Here is a 19,624-nt window from a genome sequence, read left to right as displayed (position 1 = left end):
TAAATCGAAGTTGATGGTGAATTTCACCGTCACGCACTCAGGTGGATCCTATCGCACCACCAAGCACCCTTACCGAATTGTGTTCCTCCCCACAACTCGACTAAGAAGGTGTGATGCTTTGCCAGATGAATCGAACAAATTTAATTTTTCTGTAATAATCCTTATCTTTTTTCAGGCAAAGTAATTGATTTTCGTGAGACGAAGAAAAGTTCTTTTTTGTTTTTAACAACAGTCTTTTGTTTTTAATCAAAGACACGTTATTTTTGTGGGCCTTATCCTCTTTCATTCAAAAGAAATGGATTTTTAAATGATGCCAAAAAAAAAAAATGGATTTTTAAACACAATTTCTTTTTCTTTTTTTTTGGTTTAAGACAACTATGAAAGGTCCAACAAAATACTGTTATTCTATAAATCTAAGGTCCACCGAATATAAATTAACAAGTATAATAATTAAGGTTAATGAAATAAAATCCACTATATTAAGTGCTTGAAGTATATTTCACTTTTATTAAATATGTACTTTCCAATTTTATATACTTCACCTTATATTATATTCACCATGCAAAAATACAATTTAATAATTTTAATATATCATTTTTATATTTTTCTCATTCCGCGCAGGGCGCGGATCCTATCCTAGTAATTAATTAAAAGGAAAAGAAAATTATAGATGAACAAACTTTCGACAATATTGCTTTGCTAGAACATTGCTGTGGTAACTATTCTTAGCTAGGACATTGATGTGGTATATATTCTATCTTACCACAATAGTTTATCTTAGCAGTTTGTGTGTCGACGAGAAATGTTCTCATCCTCATGTTCATTTCTTGAGGAGATGCTCTTGAAACTCGATCCCCCATACTTGTTTCCAATCTCTGCAAGCTCCCCTGTCCACTCTTATCTACCCCATGCATCAACGAGTCCAAATTAATGCTTTTATTGTCGGGAGCATTGAAAGTATCTTATCATATCTCAAGCAATCTTCACGTTCATTGTCTATATATCACTTTCACATTAATTGTTGATTATTCAAGATCAGCTTGTATTATTTGTCTTTTGGGAAAGTATACCAATTTAACGAATTAGACTGTTATATTTTTATTCCTAGAAAATTGCAATAACGAATTAATTTAACTGACTATAATTAACATTAAACACACAAATATTTTTCGATAAATCATCAAGAATTATTTGTTTCCCTAAATTTTGTCGTCTCTGAATTTAAATGATTTTGGGATAAGAATGGCTTATCTGTTAGTGAATATCTTATAAAAATATGATAATACGACAATATGGAGTAACAAGTAAATATGATAATACGACAAAATGGAATAACAAGCAGGGGCGGATCTAGACAAAATATTTATATGGGGCACAAATAAATTGTATAGCAAAAATAAAATATAAACAAAAGTTATAGCTATGCAATTTTTATTTAAAAAAAAATCAAACTTGTAATTTTTTTGAATTCTGAGTTTTTAAAAGAGAACTCAAACTAATAAGAAAAACAATTTGGATTTTTTTTATTTTGTATAAATCAGATTCTAAAATGTTTTGATAAATTAACTAATAAGTCATGAAAGAAATTGACAAAACAATATATATATGTGAGATGGCTACATGGAAAAATGATAGTAGAAAAGAACATGGAAACAAGACGGTGAGTGGGAGAGTCGAACACATATCTTATGGGACTATCGATTCAACTAGTAAGCAATTAACCTAAGGACCATAGTTAGACTAATTACTTAAAGGTTTCTTATAATCAGTGTGTGGCACATGCCCCACCCTTCAACAACCTAACAAGTACAAGCAATGATCTCGTGATTAATTTGCAAAGAAGAGTGGGCAAAATCTTTCAAAGTTTGTTGGAGTCATTGAACAAAAACCGACAAAACTCACGGGTTGATGCGACGGACGGTGCATGGACGAGAGCTAGCAAGTCGACATCCCGCATTGAATGCTCTCTTTCTAGCATGCTCTAAAGACTTATGGTATAACGACTTGGACTGGGCCTTACGAAAAGCCCATTGGGCCCAATAAAATCCATTTTAAAAACCCTATACTCTAGTAAAATTAGGGTTTTTGTTTCTTCTCACCACCTTCTTCAAGCAGTAGCTGCAGCTAAACCTAGTCCCGTCTCATCTCCACACGACGCTTACGAGTTTGAGGTATTGATTTCTTCTTCATCTTCGATTCTCTGGTTTGCGTGTGTGCTTGTGGCTAAGCTTTTGTTTGGTGTTTCCAGCCATGGCCGCCGCCGTTGAGATTGACGCTGAGATTCAGCAACAGCTTACCAACGAGGTCAAGCTCTTCAATCGCTGGAGCTTTGATGACGTTTCGGTAAGTTTACGATAGCTCATTTGCAATCTTTATAGGATCTAATTCTACAATGAAATGATTGGTCTATTACAAAAAAATAGTTACATTGTCTGAATTAGATATAACTCATGGAGTTATGTCGGAAAAAATGTCCTCTTCTTGTTTTTATTTTTGTTAATTTTCAATTCATGTTTTATTGTCTCAGTACACTTGGTTGATCCTGATGTTTCTTTGTCTTAAAGTCAAACACTTTCTGTGTTGTTTGGTTTGTTTTTGAATATTAGATCTCTAAAATTTAAATTGGCAACAATGGCTATGTTCTTAGTATTTGTTTTGTTGATCTTGTGTTTTTTTTTTTTGTGAATGGGTAGGTCACAGACATTAGTCTTGTTGACTACATTGGTGTTCAGCCTGCTAAGCACGCGACCTTTGTCCCCCACACTGCTGGAAGATACTCTGTCAAGAGGTTCAGGAAGGCTCAGTGTCCCATTGTTGAGAGGCTCACGAACTCTCTCATGATGCACGGAAGGAACAACGGAAAGAAGCTGATGGCTGTGAGGATCATCAAGCACGCCATGGAGATCATCCATCTCTTGACTGACTTGAACCCTATTCAGGTTATCATTGATGCCATTGTCAACAGGTAAGACAACATGTGGTACTTATACACATTCTTTCTTGTAGAAATATTTTTTCTTATCATGTGTGTTTTATTGGTGAGGCAGTGGTCCACGTGAGGATGCTACCAGGATTGGATCTGCTGGTGTGGTTAGGAGGCAGGCTGTTGATATCTCTCCTCTAAGACGTGTGAACCAAGCCATCTTCTTGCTCACCACTGGTGCACGTGAAGCTGCGTTTAGAAACATCAAGACAATCGCTGAGTGCCTTGCTGATGAGCTCATCAATGCTGCCAAGGGATCTTCCAACAGGTAAACATCTTTACATTGTCTTGTCTCTTAAAGCGGGTTCACAAATTGTGTTTGTTTGTTGCTAAATACTAATAGCATCTTGTCTTGTTTTTTTGCAGCTATGCCATCAAGAAGAAGGATGAGATTGAGAGAGTTGCGAAGGCCAACCGTTAAGGAGGATCTTCCTAGGCCTTGAGTTTGCATTACATCTCAAAGACCTTATCTTGCTGTTTTTCATTAGAGCTTTTTGGATATGTTTCAGAAGATGTCCCTATCTTTTAATGAAGTTTTTTTGAATCTTGATCAAAACGGTTTCATGTTTAAGAATATTTTCATCTTTATATTTATAATTTAAAGGTTGTTTATTGCAACAAATCTATATACTAACAAAATAAAACTACAAATTGATTTTAATGTCCTGTTGAGATTGAAGATGAATCATCAAATGTCTTATTCCACCGATAGCCTATTATCAGCAAACTTACTTGTAACTGTAGATTGCAGAAAGTGTTTAAAACAAGCTAAAGCCTACTGGTCTCACCTTCTTTTGCATCTGGTTGGACCATCAAGCTCTTCTTCATCACACTGACTGCTTCTGCAACCAGAATCCAAAGCTCCACCAGTTTAGTTTGTCGACCATGGAACAGTTGTTAACCCTCATTCATCCTATATGTTTTGTTTTTAGATGCATTGCTTTGACTGCTCCAAAGAGGATGGTAATATATACATTGTTAGGGTCTTATACACATTTTCTTAACTCCGAATGTACATATAGAAGAAGAAAACATTTTACTCCTTTTGAAATGATTCACACGTGCCAAGACAACACTATAAGTCACTACCAAGAGATACTAGTGACTGAGGTACAGTAAGTGAGACATCTCTAAAGTACATGTTCACTATTGTGATTTAAATAGCTATACGATGTGGTTTAGCCTTTCACTTGAGTCTGATTTCACCGTGTCCATAACAAGAAACTAATTGTCAAACCAGAAGAATCAAATGAAGTAACCCAGCGATTTCTCAGAAACCTCAAGCACAAACCATAAGCTAAGGTCCTGTTATGAGATCACATAGCAACTGATACACACTAGGGAGTTTAGGACCAACAATTAGCATCAAATTCTACTGGAAGTTCCAGTATGTAAGGAACAGTTCTATCCTGAACCGCCAATTCTAGGACAGACAGGAGCTGGTTATACGTTCCACAGAATCTTTAATGTATGCGACTGTTTTACTTTACTGTCTGGTTGAGTTCTTTAACCAGCCAGCTCGGCCAGCCGCAATATTATCACACACAATCAGCAATAAACAAACTAATCACAAGAGCCCAAACATCAAACCTGATGTGTAACAAGCAGTGTAAGTATTGATACATTCATGTAATGTAACTAGCAAACTCATAAAAAATCATTGATCACATTCAACAATAAATAATCAAAAGTGTACCAAAGTGTTTATACATTCCTGTAACTAGCAAACTCATAAACAATCATGATACATCATATAGTTTGCAAAGTGTGTATGATGATCATTATAGGCAATAAAAAAACAATCTAAGGTTTTCTTTATTTTCCAACACAAAACTGATATAGGCACATGTCTTCCACATGCAAAGAATTATAAATACCGGTGGTGAAGTTGAACTAAGCCGCAGCAGATTGCTTCTCCTCGTAATCATCAAGCCTTAAAGCTTCTAACAGCCTTGGCCAAGACTCAGGGATGCCTCCAGGTAAGTCAAACTCCATCAGCTTTCCCTTGCTACGGTAGTACTCTTCAAGAGGCTGGCTCTGCATACATCATTCAAAGCATCTAGCATCGCTAAAATGGGAAGAACAATAGCGAGAGAGAGAGAGGGGACTTACGGTTTCATTGTAAATACGAAGCCTAGCTTTCACAACCTCCTCAGTATCATCAGCACGAGTGATGAGCTTTGACATACACTGAGGCGGAGGGAGAAGCGGATCCATGCTGATTCCTGGTTTCCCGTTCTTGCCTTTTAAGTTGATGTGAGCTATATTGAAACCTTTACCGCATTGATTACACGTTCTCCTCCCTAAGCATTTGTCAACCAAAACCTCCTCAGGTAGCTTTAAGTTCACCACTAGATCGATGTCAGTGACATCTCCTAGTATTTCCTGAAAACATAAAAAAATATTTAATCATACAAAACTTTGCTCAAATTATGGATTAAAGATGTGAATTAACTTACAGCTTGTCTCATGGTACGAGGAAAGCCATCAAGAATGAAACCTGATTCACCTTTGGCTTCACCAGCTTCAAGTCTCTTTGATAATAAGTTCACTATGATCTCATCAGAAACAAGCTTCCCCTGGTTTACAATCTCTGATAGCTGCAATCAAGTAATAAGAATCTCAATACAAGCAAGAGGAGAGAGAGAGAGAGAGAGAGAGAGAGACGTTGACTATTATTAAAAAAAGGATCAGATCCGTTAGGACACAAACACTAGTTCATTAGATCTGTTGGTAGATACATGAACTTTTAACAGATCTAAACAAAAAAACGACGTCGTTTTGGGATTCATTTGGACATAAAGTGAAACAAGAACCTGTTGGGAGAGAGGTCCGGAAGAAGCTAGCGCATCACGGACGAGATCTCCGGTGGCGATGTGAGGAACACCGAGGAGACTCGAGAGTCTGCTAGCGTAAGTCCCCTTTCCGACACCGGGACAACCGAGGAACACCCACTGCACGTTTCTCTCCTTGGTAACGTCTCTGCGAGCTCCAAGAAACGGAGAAGGGGAAGAGGACACGTGGCTAGCTTCGGCTGAATAAGATCGGCTTCCGAAGCTGAAGAGGGAGGAGGAGGATCTCGCCACACGCAATGCTCTCGCCATTTCAGAGATGTTGAGAGAGAGAAGCGGCTTGAGATCCCTTGAACGTGCAAAGAAGGAACATTCGCTTTTAAAAAAGGATCTACCTTTTTCTAAACTTTTTACTCTTACTGAGCTTACGTGGCGTTTGACTTTTTCTGTTTCGGACAATGCTTACGTCATCTCCGCAACGTGTAATAACTCCACTCCACGAGATTATTTTTAATTTGATTTTTTTTTCTAACTAAAACTTAAAGTTTGGTTTTTTCTTATTTCTTTCGGCTTTCCCGGAGTAAAAACAACAATGTCAAAATCTTGATGTGGTTTTGATCATTTCATTAAGTGATACATTTGAGGTTTTCCTAGCATGTGATGGATGCATCTGGTGTTTCTCATGTTTTGATCGGACCGGGGAGTATGGACCAGGTAACACGTTTTGATCAAATACTTGTGTTTACACCATGTCAATGTAATCAAAGAGATAAATTAATCACAATGTCGTACTCAACAACTTGTTTGTTGGAACATTTCAGGACAAAGAAGCTGGAGATGACCCTCCAATTGAAGAGATCCTGAAAGCGTGTTGCAGTTCAAGAACTTCAGTCTTCTGTTGTTATCCAAATAAATCATTTCTTATTAACTTGTTTTGAAGGGAGCAACCTTTGTATGATTCAATGGTTTTCTTTAAAGGAACTGTATTGTTTTCTGAATTTATTGGAGTTAAAGATCTGTGCTGGAACGAGAGTTGTTAATTCCATTGGCTTTTAGTTAAAAAATCCTATCTTATAGATTTTTTATATTTTTGGGGCCTTGGCATGAGACGTGCCATCTCCACTGTCCATCCAAAACTCTACGGCTTAGATCTCATCTCATCTGTCATCTCACTTCAGCGTATGACAAGTAGTAAGTAGAGACTTCCAATAAAAAGATAACTAACACCACTAAAGTGAGAAAATACAAAATATTTTGAAAATTATGATTTTCTAAAAAAATTGTCTACAAATTTATGAAAACCTATATTTTTTTTAAATACATACTTTTTTTAGAGATGACGTTAAGATAAATTCATCAAAATTTGACAAATTTTATTAGCAGCAGAATATTTAGCAATAAAATAAAGTTTTGAGGCAAATTTTGTAAATAAAAATCAGAATGAGATATTTTGTGCAAAGATATTTATTCCCATTTGGCCCATAAATATCAGAAACACACCATCTTATCTCCACTCTCAAAAAACCCCTAAAGCTAAAAACAAACCTTATCTCTTCTCATCTCTTCACCATGGCTGCTTCAGCTTCCTCTCTCGCTCTCTCCACCTTCACCCCCAAGTCCCTTCCTTTCTCCATCTCCAGACCCGCCTCCGCTTCCCTCTCACCTCCTTCCCTCTCCTTCAATCTCCACTCCCTCTCCGCCTCCCTCTCCCTCTCCATCTCCGCCGCTTCCTCTCGCTTCGTCCGTAACGTCGCGGTTACTGACGACTTCTCAGTCGAAGAAGACGGCATCTTCGCTGACGACGACGCTCCTCCTCCCCCGCGGCGGGAGCAATCCTTCTCTTCTGACCTCAAGCTCTTCGTCGGTAACCTCCCCTTCAACGTTGACAGCGCTCAGCTCGCTCAGCTCTTCGAGAGCGCCGGAAACGTCGAGATGGTTGAGGTAACGAGTCAAAAACTCAAAATTGAGTTGTGGGTTTTCGAGAAATGAGATAAAGATTGAATCTTTTTTGTTGTTGTTGATGTTGTTTGAGATTGGTTTTAGTGATTGTTCGTTTTGTTGTCTTTGTTTAGGTTATCTATGACAAGGTGACAGGGAGAAGCAGAGGTTTTGGGTTTGTGACTATGTCTTCAGCCTCTGAGGTTCAGACAGCTGAACAGCAGTTCAATGGCTATGTAAGAACATACTTATGTCGGAACCTTTGTGTTGCTAAAGACAAAAACTTGTGGTTGCTAAAGACAAAAAGTTGGAACCTTTGTGTTGTTTTGTTGTTCTTATTGGGTTTTGTTTGCAGGAGTTGGATGGTAGACCGTTGAGAGTTAACGCGGGTCCTCCTCCACCGAAGAGGGAAGACTCCTTCTCAAGAGGACCTAGAAGCAGCTTTGGAAGCTCTGGTGGAGGTGGTGGTGGTGGTGCTGGTTCAGGGAACCGTGTTTATGTTGGTAACCTCTCGTGGGGTGTTGATGACATGGCGCTCGAGAGTTTGTTCGGGGAGCAAGGGAAGGTTGTTGAGGCTAGAGTCATCTACGACAGGGACAGTGGTAGGTCGAAAGGTTTTGGGTTTGTGACGTACAACTCTGCTCAAGAGGTTCAGAATGCCATCAGAACCTTGGATGGTGCTGTAAGTATCTTTTTTTATTATTGACACTTACAGTGTGATCAGTGAAACTTCTCTTGATATGCTTTTGATGTGACTTGTGTAGGATTTGGACGGGAGGCAGATTAGAGTGTCTGAAGCTGAGGCTAGGCCTCCAAGGCGCCAGTTTTGAGCACCAATCTATGGCTTCCTATTCTCTGGAGAGGTATGATTGACTTAACCATTGTACTTATAGAAGGGCATTTTGATGTTATTAACCACTTTATGACTGATTTATCTGAGTAAATGAAATTGTAACAGGCGCTTTGAAGCAGTTTTTGTGAGAGGATGGCAGTTTCGGTGGACCGTACTAAGCTATGTGTTGTTGTGCCTTGGATGCACGGATGGTCTTTTGTTTGAAAAACATATAGAGTTAAGATTTGTAAGGAAGACCATGTTCTTGTCTGTCTGAATGCTGTCATTAACTGCTTCGCTTTATTCTGATTCAATCTTCTCTGTCTTGTTTATTGCTTTCTGATCTTCTGCGCTTATGAGTATAAACGCATTTGATAACCACGTAAAACACCAAAATCAGAGCAATCTATTTGAATCAAATACAATATGCAGTTGAATGAGCAAATTGAGGGCAAGTTGGTTCAAGAGAAATCAATTATTTGCTTAAAGTGTATACTCTTAGTTTCATACTAAGATATTAATTACGCGTTTCAACCAAACTAAACCAAGTTTAAGGTAATTTCATACTACTCTACTAAGTTCGTTGTTATACCCTAGTATACAATACACCTAGATATTGCGATGGCTACACCTACATATATATGTAGGTTACTATAAAGAACTGTATATGCATATATATACGGCATACCACATACGTGTAATAACACTTTGGAAGTAGTTTATGATGATCATGATGATGAGGAAGAGCATCACTTGTTTCTAATGCTAATAGACGTAGTTCTCTTTGCTAATGATGCTGCCCACAAACGTTATCGTCGTAGGGTGTAACTAGTTTAAACGCATCGGTTACAGTTGCGGGAGTTTGCGGATGCGGATGTTTGCGGTTTCTAGCGGTTTTAAGAAATTTGTACAACTGATTATGTGGTTAGAAATTGGTGCATTTGCGGAATACTTATATGACTGTTTAACCATCAGATGCAACATCAGCAGTTAAATAATAAATTAACAATATTTACATTTTATATAATTATTAAACATATCAAAAATCATAATATTATAATAAATATAAAAATTATATTTAAATAGTTATATTTTTAAATTTTAAAAAATTATAGAAAATATTTTTATTTTAAAATTTTATAATATTAATTAAAATATGAAATAGATATATTTTAGTATTTTTATAATTCTAATTTAAAATTTTTATTGAATATTTTTATTTTTATATTTATATTGTTTAAAAAAAATTATTCTCCCGCAACCGCAAACGCTAGCTGGAACCAGTTTTGAATTTATGAGGTTTAAAACGGTTTGAACCGATTTAGAGCGGTTTGAGTGATTGTTGCAAAACGCCAATAACCGCTATCAACCGAAAAAATTGCGTTTGTGCGTGGTAGCGGGGAAACCAATCATGCCCTTAGAGCATATGCAATGGGAGTCTTTAAAGGAGAGTCCTTAGGGAAAAAATAATTAAATAATCAGTGGATCCCACCAAAAACCAAAGATTCAATCCTTAAAATCCCTAAATAAAAATTCTTTTTTAGTGAATCTTTGTACTATTTGCGGGTCTCCACAATATCTGGCGATCTGCGATTGGTTGATATTTTTTTTTATCTAAAAAAGAAAAAAATACTTAAAATATCAAAATACACTTTTTCTAAAGACTCATCTCAGAAAAACACAATTGCTTAGTGTTGTTCCGTAAGCTACAATCTCTTATAACAATTTCTTATATATACTGTGGACGATAACATCCTGTTTCTTAACCTATCTCTCATATTCGTCTCATACGATCTCTCTTGTCATTCATTTGAAAGAAAAATATTGAGAACTAACTAAACAAATAAAAGGAACTACACTATTTCAAATCTCGTGAATTATATATATGCCGGATCAAAAATTTATGGGCAAAAAACATTATTTGGTTTTTCTTAATGTTGGATAACTATGCTATTGTAAATTATGAAAAATATTATAACGATTATATAATTGATGATTCTATTTTTTATAAAGATTCACATTTGACTGCATCACTCTGAGCCGACTTATGAAATCCACAATTTATGGTATTTTTTGCTCCATCTTTTATAAGATTTTTCTCCAGCACAATTTTGCCTTCTATAAGATTCAGAGCTTCGACTTCATGATGTATAACATTAGTGACCACTTTGTCAAACATTGAACTAAAGGAGTTTTGGCAAACATTATCAGGTTTATCTTACTAAAAAGTTATGGATAGTATATGGACCATGTGGTCTACGTATGATAGTTCTTAGATTAAAAAATAATTGGGATTAAGATGGATTTTTCATCCGGTTGTCCTTAGAACCGGTCCAGCAACTAGACCTACTTTGACTTATTCACCTCATTCATAGGACATGAACATGTTCCATGTTTGCTCCTTTGCTACTTAATCCTATTAAACGTCCATTACCCTTTTTTGAAGACATTTTTAACCTTTTTCCGTAGCAAATGAATGTCGATGCAAATACTTTTAGGATATTTCTTATAATTTCAATTTCATATACTAAAAATTCGACATATCTATCTATTCACCATCTCAGAAAAGGGCATTATTTAACGTGCAATGTAGGTTTTAATTAATCACTATCTTTTTTTTTTTTTTTTTTGTAAAACATTTAATCACTATCTTTGATTGGTATGTATAACGCATACGTCAGAAACCATATGAATTATTTATAATTTATCCTATGGGATTCACATGGTGTAAACCAGTCAAACTAAATCTTTTGAATTGTAGGCGCCAATGAAACTTCATAAATTTTAAAAGAAAGTAAAAATGTAAAACAAATGGGGTATATTCGTATAGAGATGGCCGAAAGGTTGAAAGAGTTGAAATGAATGTAGGTAATGTTCCAAAAACAAACGACATAAATTTTAATTTCTAAAAGAGAAAAAAAAAAACAAATGAATGAATGAATGTATTTTGACTGTTCACTCTCTCCATCTTACGTTCACCACTCTTCTTGCTATAAGTTAGATTCTTTCCTCCTTTTGTCTTCATAAACTCCTTACATACATGATGTATACGTAAAGTTGTCCTTTTAACTGTTTTAAAAGTTGTCATTTATCTGCCTAAGTATATGTAAGTTTTAACAAATCTTTATTTTTATTTTTGAAAAGGGCAATATATCTTTATTGTTATTATTTCTCAATATTTTCCAATTTAAACATGTTTGACTCAAAAGATTTGAATGTGAATTTAGTCTACTGAAAGAGGTTTATGTAAAGATGCATTGTATACATAACGTGGTTAGTACTACGTATCAATAGTTGACAACAACAAAATTTTTTGCGTCAACAATGCATGGCTTTTTCACAATACAGGAATTTTGCAAATATAAATCGATTGATGGGAGGGTAATTTAAGTAAGTTACCACTAATTAGTGATAAGTGAAAACGTAATAGAGACATTTGACTCGTAAGTAACGGTATTAACTGTCCGACACTTTATGATAACTACTAAACAAATGATTTGTCCCTCTCTGACCTTTGACTGTCCCTCTTTTCACCATTTACAAATCCATTTTCTTCCCTTTTCCTTTCTTGTTTTTTTGTCTCCTCTTTTCTTCAATTCCTTAATTTGTGGATTTAGCGTCGGTCCGTTGAAGAAAAAAACAAGTTTGGGGGTTCTATTTTCGGTTCAAAGTGGTAAATGTCTGTTCCTTTTGGGTTTCAAAGTCATAAATCTAAAATATTGTCGGAATCATATCGAACTTTTTTTGGTTTTAAAGAATTATATCTATATCGACCTTTATTGATAGTTTTGCATTAAGTTTCACGTCTTGTACATTAAAGTATTTACCCATGCAATCATAACATAGTCTCATACGTGGACTGTCCTCTTAAAAGATGTCAAAATTCTAGGAAAAAGTTACATTTAAAAACTAGAGGTATCATTTCTGTACGAAATAGTGTTGTGTGACTCCATAACATCTTGTTTGTTTTTTGAACTTAATATAACATCTTGTTTGTTTCAACGACAAAACCAACCCGTATAAGAATAAGTCATAGTTAACTCCAATGCACATTAACATATTCAAACATTTTTAATAAGAAATTCGATGGACATTCGACAATAAGAATTTTATCCTGCCTCCCAATTAGCATTTTCTTAATTTAAATATGCCGTTTGCATCCAATACACAAAGCATCTCAAAATATTTGTTTACCAACAACAAAAACAAGAATAAATCATTAAAATAGTTCATAAAAGCTAAAAAAATACAGTAGATGCTATATTTAAAAGGTTTTTATTCCGAATATACTATTTCTGTTCTTTTTCAACACTACTACAAAAAAATTGTGTGAGGATATATTATCCTTTATTTTAAGAAATTATATACAATATTGAGATACTATGTTTGGTTTAAGTTTTTCATTTAAGGTTTAATAAAGGTTTTGAGTCATTTTTAATCATGAATCTATGGTACTACTGACAAAATAGTGGTGATAGCTTGGAACAAAACCTAAAACAGTGAATAAATATATTGTCTTCTTTTTAATATACTTCGGAAAAAAATAATATGGTAAAAAGTTGTCCAGCTTTTTTACAGCCAGAGCTTAAATGAAAAAGTAATATGGGTTAATAATTTTTTCATCTTCATCTCCTTAATCTTAAATTAAATCAAATTAAGCATTTCTTTTTGTCAGGCATGGATATATAATAACCCATATATATTCAGTAGAAAGCGCGGAGCCTTTCCTATGTCTGCATAGAAATTGATAATTATAAATACTTAGACCATCTCCAATGGCTTACTCTATTTTTTACTCTAAAATAGAGTAACTCTATAATAGAGTTTGAATTTGCTCCAATGATACTTTAAAATAGAGTAAAAAATAGAGTGATGAACAAAAAAAAAACAAATTACTCTATATTTAGAGTAAACCTATTTTTTACTCTATTATAGAGTGAAAAATAGAGTACCATTGGCGCATTTTTTACTCTAAACTCTATTTTAGAGTAAAAAATAGAGTGGGGTTGGAGATGCTCTTTAACAAAATTGTATTGGGCAATTCTAATATGAATGAATTTCTTTAACTGATAAGTAAATTTATAAAGGATTCAAGTTTCATCTTTCGAAAGAACTTTTCTTAATTTAACAAAAACCTTTTATAAAAGGAAGTAAAAAATGTTGACCTGTTTGAAAAGGTTGAGAACCACTCCAAGAAAATTGATATTTATAAATACTTAGGAACCACTTTATGAACAGAATGAACTAGTTGTATGACTAACTTAATACTTTTTCTTTCTTTATGAACTTCTTTTAGTTAAAGTGATTTAGGATTCCGTTAGATGTTTGTTAATGCTATGTCACTATATGTCTTTGAAATCATGTCAAAATCGATTGGAGACAAATATTAACCTTATGTAAAAAAGGATAATTTGTTCTTCAAACGTCCACCTTTCAAATTGTCTTTTTGTTTTGTTTTTTTTTCTGTACAGACTATAAAAAAGATTCGAGTATAAAACCTCTTGTGCTCATTTTCAAATATTTAACGCTTTCAAATTGGACCGCATGAAAGTATTATCTGATTAAATTGTGGTATCAATACCATCGTCATGGTTATTATAATAAAATAAAAATTGGGTCGGAAGTGAAAAACCCAAGAAGAATGTGAAGTGAAACTAGAGATGAAAAAGAAAAACAAGAGAAAAATGCGCATGCAAGCATGCAGATATACTAATACAAACTATTTTACAAACTTACTTATTTGTTTATAGAAGGAATGGGTTGCATCTACTCAGATCTTGGGATTGTAATTATTTTATTTTCTTATTTAAATACTCATACGCTATATACACATGTTATAAACAAATATATATGATCTGAAGTATATTGTAAGTGTTTGCTTACAGTTAAGTATAAGAGTGTTGGGGTTACTGGTATTCCAAGCCAACATGTCAATAGGGTTTTTACCAAAAAAAACATGTCAATAGGGTTACGATAGAGTCTTAACGAAACTAGTGTTTTTTTTTTCTTATTAGTTTTAGCTCTCAGCTTTCGATTTTAAATTTTTTATTTTTCAATAAATCAAGATTATATAAAAGGTTCTCCTGAAATGGGAAGTGTAACAATAAATTTTATTTTTTATTCTTTCAAAAGGCGATAATTTGCATATGTTTTTGAATTCATAACTTTAAAATTCAACGATGATTTAATGATTACTTTATTCTGAAAGAGAAAGACAAAAATAATAGTCTAAAAAAACTAAAGAATTTTATATCACAATTCCATACTATAGCTTAGGATGGTGAAAATGAATATAGGGGAATAAAAATAGAAGAAACGTTTTCTATGCAAAGAACAAGAAGAAGGTTGTCCACATAGGGAGGATGAATTAGGCTACACTGGTAACATAAGCCATCACTTTGTTTTTTTTATTTCAATCATCAATGGCACATTGCTCCATATCCCAGACATCATCATCTCTTTAGATAAGTGAGTGTGTATATATCTCATTGCCTCATTGGTGTATCCATGACATCTACATGGTTCCATTAGAATATTAGTGTGGCCTTTGTCTTGGTTTTTTTGGTTATTTATTTTCCCTTTCTCTATTTGTTTTTCAAGAGTATCAGTTAATTAATAACGTTTGTACCCATCTTACACTGTTCACATATGCAGATATGATGTCCATTTTTCTTATTTTTATATAGAAAATTAATTATTTTTCCTATTCTTGATTAAGAACGAAAAGTGACGAAGCTTTACTGAATCAGTTTTTTTTTAATCACTGAGAGCTTTCTTTAAGAAATCATAAGAGGGGGTTAAGAAGTCTAAACACGATATATATGATCTTTAACAACAAAGAACACAACTGATAATAATTCCTTGTGAGATATAGCCTGCATTAACATGGCATTTCTATGTAGTTGGGTGCTTGTGAGTCTAACCATAAAGTCCATTACGAAGAACTGTCATTTATATGGAAAGAAATGTTCTACGCCATGTCATAAACTATTATCAATGCATGGTTTCAGGTTTAAGCGGAGATTACGGTTTGATCCAAATTCCTCTCAAGTAACAAAAAAAATTGTTATCTACGACCATAAATAAGGTTTATGGTACTAGTCTATCATTGTTGTACGTGATTTTATAGTAAGGGGAAAATTAACACAAAGAAGAATTCGGTCACGCGTGCCGTGCGGGTAGTGAAAGACGCGTGCTTTAATTTCTCCCGTGTAAAGACCTCAACATAAATCTAAAAAATATCGATTTTTATTAAATATTCAAATCAACGATTTATAAGATTTTGGTCAAAAATATTTTTTTTATGGGGAATAAAACAGAAATGAAGTATTCAAACAAAGAAAAAAAAAACTTTTTAACGAAAGCCTTCTATTTTTTTTTCTAAATTTAATTAGATATTTTTACTTAAATTTGTATTATTAAGTGTTGTGCTAGGCTGCTAGCTTTAGTAAACATCAAAAAGAATGTAATTTAAAATAAGTAAGCTTAAATCGATGACGCACTATATATATAACAACAACCCTTGAGCCAGGAAACATTAGTGGTGAGGATAAAAACAACTCCCAAAATAAATTATTTTTTTCAGATTTAGTTAGGTTTCTTTGTCACTCATAACTGTCTTGCGAAATTAGATTCTTGTGCTGAAAGAAACCTTAAAATTGTTTACCTTTTCTCTTTCCGGAGAGGGTTTATATTTTATCATAAGTTTAGGATCATATTCAATGGAGATCAAAGCTGAAACGATGCAAAAGTCAAAGTTCAAAAGAATATGTGTCTTTTGTGGAAGCAGCCAAGGCAAGAAGAGTAGTTACCAAGATGCTGCTGTAGATCTCGGCAACGAACTGGTAACACATACATGACTTTCAACGTATTTATGTCTTTGATTCTGCTGGTTGGTTTTGAGATAAGATGATGTGCATCTTTGCTTCATGTATTTCCTCTTTGAAACGTGCCAAATGGTATAACTTCAGAATATTCTGGTTCTGGTTTGTTACACGATTTTTGTTCTACTTATCATCAAGTTTAGGCTAATGTGTAACTCTGTTTTTTTTTGTTCTGCAGGTCTCAAGGAAAATTGATCTAGTCTATGGAGGTGGGAGCATAGGCTTGATGGGTTTGGTTTCACAAGCTGTTCATGATGGTGGTCGTCATGTTATTGGGTAACTTTTTCTTAGTCAAATCACTTTAAACTATTTGACAACTTTTTGAGCTTCAGATCATACAAAAGAAAACTGTCTTTTGAGATTCTGATGGAACACAAGCGTTGGATTATATTGTTGAATATTTCTAATAAACCCCAACTTTGTCCTTTTGTTGTCACTCTGCAGAATAATTCCAAAGACCCTCATGCCTAGAGAGGTATGAACTTTTCAAAGAAGAAAATTTCAAAATAAAACATTGTTCGTTGTTAATTAATTTCTCTTTTAAGTTTTCCAAATTCCCATTCAAAACCATTTTAATCTTCAGTCTTTGCTTAGGTTTTACTCTTCTCCCTGTTTATTACCTTTTCTTAAATCTCATGATTGCGAGTAGTTTAGGTATCCTAATATATAAATATCCTCATTTGGTTACCGTAATCTGAATAAAAGATATATGAAGAAAATGATTAGAAAGAGGTTAACTAGATGTTAGGGTTCTGTAGGAGATTTCAAAAACATCCAAACATTACGACTACTTGCGGTGACATCATTGCGTTTGCCTGTAGAAGAGCCCAAAGTTGCTTTTGCCCGTTAACTACTTTTAATTAACATCCTTTTATTTATTTTAAAATGGTGGATGATCATTGTTTTTTGCAGTTGACTGGTGAAACAGTAGGAGAAGTAAGAGCAGTTGCAGATATGCACCAAAGGAAAGCTGAAATGGCCAAGCACTCTGATGCTTTTATTGCCTTACCAGGTTTTGCTTTAAACCCAATCCATCCAAATTATCAATCAAATGTTTTCTTTCTCAAAAAACATTTCTAAACCTCAAAATTTTGTTGTTCTTTCAATGTAAGTAATGATAACATACGAAAACTGGTCAAACCCTAGTGACGCAAAGAATTTTAAGAAGCCCAGTTTAGCCTCTTAAAACAATTTGAATGGGTAACCAAAGTTTCAAAGTAGAAGTGTTTGTTCATGTAAAGGAAAAAGTTTGTTTTTCTGGACTGATTTTGTAAAAAAAGAGAAGAAAAGAGTTTGGTAAAAACATGATTTCTTAGTTACACAAAAAAAAGACATTATGTTTTGGTCAAGCTGCAGTGTGAAAGCTGCTGTGAAAAGTTTTTTATTTTTAATTGTTCTTTGAAATGAAAAAAAATCTAAATATTTAAAGTCACCAGAGTGTAAGATAAAAGGCCTTCACCATCAACATCTGGCACTTAGAATTATACCTTTTTCCTTCTCTTTTACTCTATTTATTGCTCTGTTTTTTTTTTTTAACTTAGGGGGTACTCTCTCTATAGCTTGTGTAGTCTTACTATGACCAAACTTTTTTTCTTTGCCCTTTTCAAGTTAAGAGACAAAACTTGAAACAGTCCCACAAATGGCATTTTTTGGCCCACACTTAATCTGAAATCATTAATGGAAAGTCAAGATCCTGCTTTTGTAATCATAGTCAGTACCAATGTACAAAACAGTAACAGAGAGGAGAGGACTCTATTATTTGGTTTTGTATTGTACATGCATACCTACTGATTTGACCATATCATAGTAACAGATTAACCTGCTCTCTTTTGACAAATCAAATCTAAAATTTTGTGCGATAATTGTAGGAGGCTATGGAACACTTGAAGAATTGCTTGAGGTCATAACTTGGGCTCAGCTTGGAATTCATGACAAGCCTGTAAAAAAACCCTCCCTAATATTCTTACTTCAAATGGAAAAATTCAAGAATCCAAAATCATTAAAACAAACTTTCTGCAGGTGGGTTTACTCAATGTTGATGGATACTACAACTCTCTGCTTTCATTCATCGATAAAGCCGTTGAAGAAGGATTCATCAGCCCGACTGCTCGTGAGATCATAGTCTCTGAACCTACTGCTAAAGAGCTTGTGAAGAAGCTTGAGGTAAATTGAAGAAAATGAATTGTTTCTGGGTCTCTACATAATCTCAAACGTTGTTGTTGTCATTTTGCAGGAATATGCACCTTGCCATGAAAGTGTTGCGTCTAAGCTCTGCTGGGAGATGGAAAGGACTGGATAATGATTATTATCAAGATCTAATATATCTAGATAACTTTTTCAAAAAAAAAAAAAATCTAGATAACTTTAAATATATCTAGATAACTATTTAAAGATTTTTTTTCTAAGATTTTATATATAGATATGAAAAATGTCAGATTTTCACGATTTTATTAATCTTACTAAAAATGGAAGGAATAGATTCCGATTAGTTGGGGTAAAGTAAAAACAATTTCCAGTTCGATGGAAGTTCTTTGTTGTAAATTATTAGAACTGTCATTTTAACTCCAAACTAAATGTCTTTAATTCTCTGTAAGATCATCAACTCTGTTCTGTAACCAACAAAAGTTTCACATTTTCTTGTTCGTATTTATTTTATATAGTCATTTATCAATACTACAACACAAATAAACACAGGAAAAAAACAAGAAACCAAAAATATAGTTTTATTTCAAGTGTTCAAATAAATTTCAAGTGTTTTTTCCTAGCTTAATACTACTAATTTAAATATAATCTGTTTCAAAAGTAATAACATAAACTGTCGAAAATAGTACTAATAAATTATAATAATATGTCTAACATATTTGAAATAAATAATATAAAAACATAAATACTTTAGAATAGCACCAAAAATCCAGTAAGCCACATTAATATTCTGTTTTTGGATATAAAAAGTTTCTTCAGTTGCTTTATACTAACTTTCAAAGTCCGTTACTCTAAGTCAATAGATATCAAAAGTTAGGAACATTGAATACTATGTTTTGGGTCGATTCTATCAAAACACATCACATTAACTAATCAACTCGTTAACCAAAAAAAATCAACACTAATTCCATTTTTCAGACAGCCAAAGTAGCACTTTCGTGTCTTACAAGGTGGGTCTGTTTGAACTTTTGCGGTAAACGTTCGAAAGTCTTAC

At 33.9% G+C, this 19,624-nt stretch overlaps 4 protein-coding genes across 6 annotated transcripts; 3 read left to right on the top strand and 1 right to left on the bottom strand.

Annotated features, from left to right (window-relative positions):
* Positions 1–2,022: 2,022 nt before the first annotated feature.
* Positions 2,023–3,600, top strand: LOC103865585 (40S ribosomal protein S5-1). The gene is made up of 5 exons (XM_009143394.3): positions 2,023–2,171; positions 2,249–2,343; positions 2,694–2,965; positions 3,048–3,251; positions 3,350–3,600. Exons 2-5 carry the CDS (start codon positions 2,251–2,253, stop codon positions 3,402–3,404), a joined length of 624 nt encoding a protein of 207 aa, XP_009141642.2. The 5' UTR covers positions 2,023–2,171; positions 2,249–2,250; the 3' UTR covers positions 3,405–3,600.
* A 1,030-nt stretch (positions 3,601–4,630) lies between these two features.
* LOC103865584 (adenylate kinase 1, chloroplastic) lies at positions 4,631–6,267 on the bottom strand. Its single transcript, XM_009143393.3, has 4 exons — positions 5,800–6,267; positions 5,443–5,583; positions 5,096–5,368; positions 4,631–5,020 (listed from the first exon to the last, which is right to left on the bottom strand). Exons 1-4 carry the CDS (start codon positions 6,085–6,087, stop codon positions 4,877–4,879), a joined length of 846 nt encoding a protein of 281 aa, XP_009141641.1. The 5' UTR covers positions 6,088–6,267; the 3' UTR covers positions 4,631–4,876.
* Positions 6,268–7,276: 1,009 nt separating this feature from the next.
* LOC103865583 (RNA-binding protein CP29B, chloroplastic) lies at positions 7,277–8,888 on the top strand. Of its 2 annotated transcripts, none has more exons than XM_009143391.3 (5): positions 7,277–7,716; positions 7,848–7,949; positions 8,069–8,395; positions 8,478–8,576; positions 8,672–8,888. In XM_009143391.3, exons 1-4 carry the CDS (start codon positions 7,345–7,347, stop codon positions 8,541–8,543), a joined length of 867 nt encoding a protein of 288 aa, XP_009141639.1. In that variant the 5' UTR covers positions 7,277–7,344; the 3' UTR covers positions 8,544–8,576; positions 8,672–8,888. The 2 variants fall into 2 exon arrangements, with proteins under 2 accessions (XP_009141639.1, XP_033145875.1); XM_033289984.1 differs by having other exon boundaries at positions 8,659–8,872.
* A 223-nt stretch (positions 8,889–9,111) lies between these two features.
* On the top strand, positions 9,112–19,060 carry LOC103865582 (cytokinin riboside 5'-monophosphate phosphoribohydrolase LOG3). Of its 2 annotated transcripts, none has more exons than XM_009143390.2 (7): positions 9,112–16,389; positions 16,607–16,704; positions 16,873–16,903; positions 17,341–17,440; positions 18,297–18,367; positions 18,448–18,591; positions 18,662–19,060. In XM_009143390.2, exons 1-7 carry the CDS (start codon positions 16,267–16,269, stop codon positions 18,725–18,727), a joined length of 633 nt encoding a protein of 210 aa, XP_009141638.1. In that variant the 5' UTR covers positions 9,112–16,266; the 3' UTR covers positions 18,728–19,060. The 2 variants fall into 2 exon arrangements, with proteins under 2 accessions (XP_009141638.1, XP_033145876.1); XM_033289985.1 differs by having other exon boundaries at positions 9,112–16,503.
* Positions 19,061–19,624: the final 564 nt, after the last annotated feature.

This window comes from Brassica rapa, chromosome A04 (genome assembly GCF_000309985.2).
Source record: "Brassica rapa cultivar Chiifu-401-42 chromosome A04, CAAS_Brap_v3.01, whole genome shotgun sequence".
NCBI lineage: Eukaryota > Viridiplantae > Streptophyta > Magnoliopsida > Brassicales > Brassicaceae > Brassica > Brassica rapa.
Note: the sequence above shows the minus strand (reverse complement) of the source record. Positions and strands in the feature narration are given on the sequence as shown.

Excerpts from the sequence above, each read along its gene's own strand:
- LOC103865585 (XM_009143394.3), top strand. The coding sequence starts at position 2,251 with ATGGCCGCCGCCGTTGAGATTGACGCTGAGATTCAGCAACAGCTTACC. Across the intron at positions 2,344-2,693 it reads GGAGCTTTGATGACGTTTCG|GTCACAGACATTAGTCTTGT; the intron begins GTAAGTTTACGA and ends GTGAATGGGTAG. Across the intron at positions 3,252-3,349 it reads GCCAAGGGATCTTCCAACAG|CTATGCCATCAAGAAGAAGG; the intron begins GTAAACATCTTT and ends GTTTTTTTGCAG.
- LOC103865584 (XM_009143393.3), bottom strand. The coding sequence starts at position 6,087 with ATGGCGAGAGCATTGCGTGTGGCGAGATCCTCCTCCTCCCTCTTCAGC. Across the intron at positions 5,584-5,799 it reads CCGGACCTCTCTCCCAACAG|CTATCAGAGATTGTAAACCA; the intron begins GTTCTTGTTTCA and ends ACTTGATTGCAG. Across the intron at positions 5,021-5,095 it reads TTCGTATTTACAATGAAACC|AGCCAGCCTCTTGAAGAGTA; the intron begins GTAAGTCCCCTC and ends TGATGTATGCAG.
- LOC103865583 (XM_009143391.3), top strand. The coding sequence starts at position 7,345 with ATGGCTGCTTCAGCTTCCTCTCTCGCTCTCTCCACCTTCACCCCCAAG. Across the intron at positions 7,717-7,847 it reads GAAACGTCGAGATGGTTGAG|GTTATCTATGACAAGGTGAC; the intron begins GTAACGAGTCAA and ends GTCTTTGTTTAG. Across the intron at positions 7,950-8,068 it reads AACAGCAGTTCAATGGCTAT|GAGTTGGATGGTAGACCGTT; the intron begins GTAAGAACATAC and ends TTTTGTTTGCAG.
- LOC103865582 (XM_009143390.2), top strand. The coding sequence starts at position 16,267 with ATGGAGATCAAAGCTGAAACGATGCAAAAGTCAAAGTTCAAAAGAATA. Across the intron at positions 16,705-16,872 it reads GGTGGTCGTCATGTTATTGG|AATAATTCCAAAGACCCTCA; the intron begins GTAACTTTTTCT and ends GTCACTCTGCAG. Across the intron at positions 18,592-18,661 it reads AGCTTGTGAAGAAGCTTGAG|GAATATGCACCTTGCCATGA; the intron begins GTAAATTGAAGA and ends GTCATTTTGCAG.